The following is an 8,004-nucleotide window of genomic DNA, read 5'->3' on the forward strand; positions in this document are numbered from 1 at the left end:
AATTTGAAAAGCATACTTTTTGTTCCGGAGCATCCTTTTAATGTTGTAAGTTAATCTCCATTAGTGCTTTAATTATTTGTTTGTTGTCGTCGTTGTTGTCGTTGTTAAAATTATATATTTCCCTAGCAATTTTATTTCGCTATGAGCTGTCCTAAATAATATGCTTATTCCTCTACCCTCCAGTTGCTGGCTTCTTAGATTGATGGTATTTTTCTTGCCTCCTGAGAGTTCTGTTTGCCCTCAGCCCTCAGGAAGCTGCTAGGGTACCATGGACCTAATGGAAATGGAATTGTAGTAGAAAAGAGGATCACAAGTAGTAAAAGGCACAGAAGTCACAATTCCTGAATTGGCAAAGCACAATGGCAAGCCGCCAGTCTTCTTTTGAAGTACAAAAAAACAAACAAACCAAAAAAACAAAAAAAAAAAAACACTTCTGTGCTTCCTGGACATTTAGTTGTAAAGATTTAAACTTTCCTAGCCTTTCCGGATAGGGCAGCCTTAGTACTTTTTAGGTAGACTTCTTGGTCAACTTAAAAGTGATATCTTTGCGAAAGGAATGAAGTTAAGGAAATACAAATTAATAGTTGATAGATGGTCATGGAGATGGGAGCACGGCATAGGGAATGCGGTCAGCAGTAATGTAATGGCTACGTCTAGAGCCAGAGGGATGATAGAGTAATCAGGGGATCGTTTCATAAACTATATAAAGGTCTAACCAATGTACTATACTGTATACTTGAAACTAATAATAAAATTAAAATGCTAAAAAAAAATTATACCTTTGTGCTTAGTACTTAAATCAGATCCCAGTTAGCTTTAAGAGCTTTAAATCAGTGAATGTTAGAGACAGAAAGGACCTGGTCCAAATGTTCTCATTTTACAAGTAAGAATAACGAGACCCCAAAAATGATATTATTTTTCAGAGTCATCTCAGCAGTAGAGACAGAATTGGATTCTAGACCTGGTGGTACTTAGGCCTTCAATTATCCATTCTATTTTCTGTTACCTAGCACTTACATTTTTAGCATTTAGTACTAAATCAATTCTCTTATAGAATGCTTTCATATAATATTTGGCACTCTAAGAAAACAATGGATAGGTACTTAATTTAAGTGAAAATAGGCAGAAAGTGTTAGTAAATCAAAATTAATGCTAGTATTCAATTTATTTTTAAGTAAATGGTTAATCAGCATCCAAACTAATTAAAACTGTGGTCGTTAATGAAGGAAGAATTGAATGAATGCAGAATTAAGATCTGCTGCTCTTTGAGAAAGGGATGCTGCTTGTATATACCTAGAAAGCTTTATCTTACCTCCCTTCCTGTGGCAATAGTGAGAAGATATTTCCTATTTTAAAAAGTACAAGTTGTTTTTTAATCATCACTATTTTGCTTGTACAAATGTGATTTATATATTTAGATAATGATAAATAGCTTTTATCTGAAGGCATACTATGTATGACAAAGTATCTTCTGCAATGTGAATATTACTATAAAAGAATAGTAGAACGAACATAGGGTGACCTTGAACCTGTTACTACCTCCTATGAACCTCAGTATCCTCTCTTGCGTTGCCTACCTCACAGAGTTGTAAAATTAACACATATATATGAAAGTGTAATTTTTTTAAACATGAGTATTGTCATTAATTTTCTAAAATATCAACTAATTTTACATATAAGAAGTAATGTCATATATAAGGCATATAAGGTCATATGTATAATATAAGCTCATATTATGTAACATAATATCAGATTATAATGTTTTACTCCTATCTTTGAGAAAATTAATATACCATGATCTCTTTATTTAACAAAACTAAGAAAATCATGAGTTGTTTTTATCCTGTTATAATATTCATGATTTATAATTCTTGCTGCCTGTTCTTCTCATCATTATTTAGTATAATCTCTTAGTTTTATAAAGCAAACTCAGTTTTTATTTCTTAGAAGTAAAAAAAAAAAAGATAGAGGGAATATGTAGTAAATATGGGAAAATATTAGCATTTGTCAAATCTGAGAGATGGATATATGGGTGTTTCTTATACTATTATCTTATGTTGGAAATATTTCACCATTTAAAATATAATATGAATCACAAAAAGGAAAGCAAATTTATGACTTATAAACAAACCCTAAAATTACATTTAATCAAAAAAAATTAGATTCTGTCTGAATATAAAATTCATAATTACGTGTTTCATTCCCCAGAACTATGCTAACGTGTTCACATATGCACTTTTCTGGTCATCCCAGACGGATCTCCATCTGCTGCCTTAGGATCCTCTTTTTGATGCTTTCAAACAAGGGTCCATTCTCATGAGAATTTTCCTTGTATGACATGTCATATCCCTGAAAAAACTAGACAATCACTCTGATTGGGTAGTGGAAAAGAACAAACACTTAACGAGGAGCCAGAGATTCTAGTCCTAGCTCTGCCGCTTACTGCTCTACTTGTCTTTAATTTACTACTTTGCCTTTCTGAATATTACTTTTCTTTTCTGTAAAATGGGCATAATAATACCTGTTCATTTATTTCACAGCTCGTGAGGGAACAAATGGAGTTATTACATGCAACATAAATGAAGTTATGGAATCTCTATTGTTATACATTAGTACCTGTCTCTTTTCTAAGCCATGATCTCTTACTAGATCCCAAACATCAGAAGTATCCATCAGAATAGAGTCAAATAGAGGGGTAAGGGGAGGTAGAGAAGGACAGGACCCAAAGGATGTGCTCAGCTGTGATACTGAACTTAATAACCCCCAAAGACTTTTCCAACTTTGACAGTCAGTGATTTTGTGAATTCAACAGCCACCGAGTAGATAGCAACATTGACCATATTCTTTGAAACATGATAGATTCCAGTAAGGATTTAGTATTAGATCACTTTCAGTTTATTTCTACAAATTAGAAATTTTCATGTAGAGAGTTGATGACTCTGCAATTTTACAAAATAGGGAAAATATTTTTCACAGATAATATGAAAACAATGAATAAGAAAAAAGATTACTGAAAAATATCTTTATTTACAGTCATCAGCTAGCCTGTCCCAGGACCTTTATCCACCTACAAAGATTAATATGATGATGTGCATGTCACTGCTGCTTTGTTTCCAGTGACAACCATAATCCTATAGAGTCAGCACATTATAAATTATATGATTGCTGAAATTAGCTCATGTTCCTTTATACTAACACAAATGTACATTTTGTTGATAATATTCATTGTCCATTCACCTGAACCACATTCCACATTGTCCCGTGTTTGTGATCTTTTTCCCACTTACTCCATAGGCCCATCATTTGGCTCAACTTCATAATAATGTGATCCTGCAAGGCAAGGGGCTTGGAGCTGTAGGCATGCAGTAATCAGGAACTCATCACATGCATATCATATAGTATTTCAACACAAAAGAATAATTTAGTATCTTTTTTTCTAAAGCAAAACGGAAAAGATCAGTGAAAAATCTGTTCAAAATACTTCAAAAATACTTTCAATACACCCATTATTGAATATAATTCTTCTAAAATGTTTGTCCAACCAATTTAACTTTGAATCCATGTCTAGGATTTTTTTTTTTTTTAAGTTTTTGTGTTTATCACATAGATTCTACCTTCATTAATACCTGGGTACCTTTTTGGCTGCATAAGCAATTAAATAGATGACTTTAAAGGGCCCCCATGTTGGTAAGTTGAACCTCGCATGAGCCATTTTCCAAACTTTTACTTTTGTCTCTTCTGCTTCGGAGCTCATTCCCCAGAGCCAAGCAATCCCTGGTATAATCATGGACAGGCCCGTGCTTGAGGAGGAGGAGAATTTTATCTAGATCCAGTAAGAAAACAATCAGGCTGGAGCCCGGCCTGAGTTGCTATTGAACTATTTGGGCTTTTCACATATAGCTGTGTGAATGTATTTGAGGCTCAATCTATGATTTTCTTCTGTGTTAGTCATAGTCTCCTGAATAAAAACTGCCAAGTACGCCAAAGTTGAAGTTTGCCAGGTCCCTAGGTATGTTTGTATGATAAACATCTGTCAATACCATAGCAATAACAACAACTAACCTTTCTTGAAAACTTAGTTTGTACCAGGTACTATTCCATAAACTGTTTCATATGTATTATGTCACTTGGTTCTCGTAACAACCCTATATTTTTCCTACTTTATAGAGGGAAAACTGAAATAAAGAGAAGTTAAACAACTTGTCCAAAGTTCTATATCTAGCAGTAATAGCACTAGAATTTAAACTCGACAGCCAGAGTTCATACTCAATCTCTGTGCTATGCCACTTCCCAACTAACTGATCTCTTGTAGAGCCTGTGAAGGTAGCCTCTTGGGTAAATCTCAAGTTCTTCTCCTTACCTCTGTCACCCCTAGATAAAAAGTGAAATGATGTCCTATTTACAGTTTTTTTCTCCTTCTTCTCTTCCTTCTCTTCCTCTTGCTCCTCCTCTTCCTATCAAACAGTGCATTAAGGTAAATGAACATGAACAAACTTCACTACCATGAGTGATATGGGAGAATATATGCTATCTCACTGAGACCTCATTTGATACCAAGTTAATGAAACTCTGCTGAAGCTAGTTTAAGCTAGGGAGAGATTTATGGGAAGATGTATCTCATGGCACCCAAGAGCAAAAATAGGCCTCAAGAGGGACTAAAACCAAGAACAAGAAAATCAGAAGATGTTATCACTCCCTTTTTAGATGTACATCTTAAATGTCCATGGAGGAGAAAGAGAAACCCACCCCCACCCCCGAAAACAAGGGTGTATGCTAGACAAATATTCTTTAAAAGGCATCCTTTCTATATTTCATCATTTGAAGGGAAATACAGAGCACAAAGCCTAGTAGATTTTATGGATTTAAAATAGTAACTAAACAGTCCCTTTCAGCTACTCCCTGCTTTCTTGTCCCTCCACAAGCCCCGATGCTGGCATTTTGTTGTTTTCTCACTTGACCAATCTCAAATTAGGCCTTTGTAACTCTCTAAGATCCAGAAGATAAAACCCTTGATTTCGTTCCATCTCTTTTATTCAGGCCTTTGACCTGTGTCTTTAAAGGGCTTGGTGCACTTGTCTTTTTTCGTTTACTATCATGAACCTTTCTAGTTTCAATCCCTAATATTCATCCTGTCCCTTTACCCTCTCAGAATATTTTATACAGTCTCTGACTTCCTTTTTTTCTTCTCTACCCTTCCTTTTCCCAATAAACATCTAATGACTCTTCATATTTCTAAGGGAGCCCCCACACCCTTTTCCTATTAGATGAAGTCTAAATTCTTAAACATGAGGGCCCTCTAAAATCGTGTCTTACCCCACCTATCCCAGTTGTTGCAAATCAAGTCCTTCACTCGACATAGTTCATTTTCCCTACTGATCTAGAAACACAACAGACTTCATCAGAAGCTGATCCTCTTGCTTACAAGACCCTTTCCCATTCCTTTCCACCTGTAAAAATCTAGCGTGTTTCCAAAGACCTAACTAACTTAAGTTATATTCCCTCTAAAGAGTCTTATGTGATCTCTCCAACACTTAGGGTCCTATCCTGGCTCTTGTGGAATTTCGTAGGACGTACAGCTTTCATTACTAAATCTTGTATATTCCTAGGCAAACCGGGATGGTTAGAAAGCCTACTAACACCTCAGTATTCCTCCTTATTATGTTGCCTTTTTAGATAGAGCAAAAAGCCCTGTGAAAGTACCGGTAGCCACTACTCCCGCACTCATAATTCTTTCTCCACAATGAGAGTTATCCATTGGGTAGAGACCCTTTTGATTCCGAGTTTATACAAAATATAATGCTATGCTCAAATTAATGCCTACTCAGTGAATTATGTGGTCTAGTTTTAAGTTGGCACTATATCTAAAATCTTTTCCTTATGTATTAATGTGTTTGTCTTTATTTCCTTCCAGCCCAGATGACTTACTTAATGCCTTGAATGAGGGTATCAGTCGTGCGGATGTCATCATCACATCAGGCGGTGTGTCCATGGGGGAAAAGGTATGAAAAAATGAGGCTCATGAAAATTTAGCCACTGTAATGTCTTGCATACAGTTATTAGCTGTGATCTGGTAAACATCTGATATCTATAACCAGGCCCCCACAGAGCTGAAAATCTATGAGGCTTCAGAAATTTCTGGCATTCTAAAAGGGATATAGTGTGGGTAGATCAGAGAGCTTAACTCGGGAGCAGCATATAGAATCCCACAACTTGCACAATGGTTTTGATCCCCCTAGGGATTTCTAGCTTTTTGCTCACTCAACTTTACTACATTAGGACTTACTTTATATGTACATATACCCCTACCTTAGGCTCCAAGATCCTTCCTTCTACTGAAGAAATTTAAAGATGAACTCCCCCACTACATATTCCAAACCTGATAAAGAACCCTGAGCTCCCCACAGGAGAGAAAGCAATTAGGTAGCCCTTTGCCCTTCTTGACCATAATCATAATCATAATCATAATGACAATAAAATACAAACATATATAAATATATAGGATTTTATAAGACTAAGTATATTTGCATGTGGTATATGCTGAGTCCTATATAAAACACAATTTGAATATCTCAGTATCACTAAGTCTGTATATCCAAACGAAATGTATAGGTTCGTGATAATTATTAGGTCCATTGAATAGTGTTATAAAGCAAAATATTCTTTATTACAATAACCATCCTTATGTTTTGGCTCAATAATATTTTAGATTACAGAATGTTCTGCCAACCTATAATCCCTTTCCATGTCTTCTTTTATCTTATATTAATGAGTAAACTGAAAATTATAAAAAGATTATCATAATAGTAATTTTTACTAAAATTCATATTTTCCAAGAGCTTGACTTATTTTTAGCTAGATTTTATGTATATGATTGTTCTTGGTCTCTGCACTCTCTGGGTAGAAAACTGCCTAAATTTATAACCTGACTCTTTGGATGGTGAACTCTATTGGCTTTGAGAACAAATGTCGCACTTCAGTAACCTGGACAGAGAATGCCTGCCTTCCATTCACAATTTTAGTTTCAGAGTGTTTAAGAATAGCACTTCAGCTGCCAAAACCATAGAAGAAAAGGAGAGAATCTCAGTCCAATACTACCATCTCAAATTACATCTAGAAGTGAAGATATTAAAGTAGGCAGGTAGTCTCCTAGAAGTCTTTAATCCCAGAGGAAGCAAATTGCTGCAGACCTCTCCTGAGACCACAAAGGCTAGGGGCTGAGCTCTGCAGCGTGATAGATCTATAAGAAATAATTTGCAACACGTCTGTTTTCATTACCATCAAACTGCCTGTGGTATTCTAAGTATCACTAGAGCAAACCCTGAAATTAAGAGTACTTAAATTTGTTATTTCCGGGGAGTGTGTCATGTATAATTTATCTTGATTTCTAATGAACTTAATTGTGGGACAATACCTATTTTACAAACCTAAAATTTGTTTTTTCTAATACTTCTGAAGAGGCAATGAGCTTATAATATACATAGGCTTGGCAATTATGGCTCAACTGCAGTAAAGACAAAACACTTTTCAAACTTAACCTTCTTTATTAGTGCTAACAAAGATGTCATTCATCCTAGGGATTTGCTCACAAGTAAACAGAGCCAATATAGTAAAGCTCATTGGTTTTCTGTATTTCATTGACTGTGTGGCAAGGTACACCGAACCTTAAATTTACTAAGAAGGAGATTTTAGGAACTGGGCATCCCAAAGTATTCCATAGGAGCTAATAATTGTCTTTTCTACCTCCTTCAATGGGAAATTAGATGAAAGGGAAAGAAAGAAATAAAGCATGCATGCAGCACACTCCTGCCAACCTTCAAGTTCTAGTCCCAAAAAGAATTCCAGTTTACCTTAGTACCAGAAAGAGAGAAAGAGAGAGAGAGAGAGAGAAAGAAAGAAAGAAAGACCACTACAGAAAGAAAGAAAGAAAGAAAGAAAGAAAGAAAGAAAGAAAGAAAGAAAGAAAGAAAGAAAGAAAGAAAGAAAGAAAGAAAGAAAGAAAGACAG

General features: G+C 35.3%; 1 protein-coding gene across 7 annotated transcripts in view; it reads left to right on the forward strand.

The window, feature by feature from the left end:
* GPHN (gephyrin) overlaps nucleotides 1-8,004 on the forward strand; it is a 390,228-nt gene that overhangs the window by 355,751 nt on the left and 26,473 nt on the right. For all 7 annotated transcript variants that reach the window (XM_006915134.2, XM_015591978.1, XM_025049111.1 and 4 more), the window contains one exon: nucleotides 5,912-5,999. In XM_006915134.2, the coding sequence (XP_006915196.1) occupies nucleotides 5,912-5,999 (88 nt within the window). The remainder of the gene's footprint in view (nucleotides 1-5,911; nucleotides 6,000-8,004) is intronic.

The sequence above is a fragment of the Pteropus alecto genome, unplaced genomic scaffold (assembly GCF_000325575.1).
Source record: "Pteropus alecto unplaced genomic scaffold, ASM32557v1 scaffold276, whole genome shotgun sequence".
NCBI lineage: Eukaryota > Metazoa > Chordata > Mammalia > Chiroptera > Pteropodidae > Pteropus > Pteropus alecto.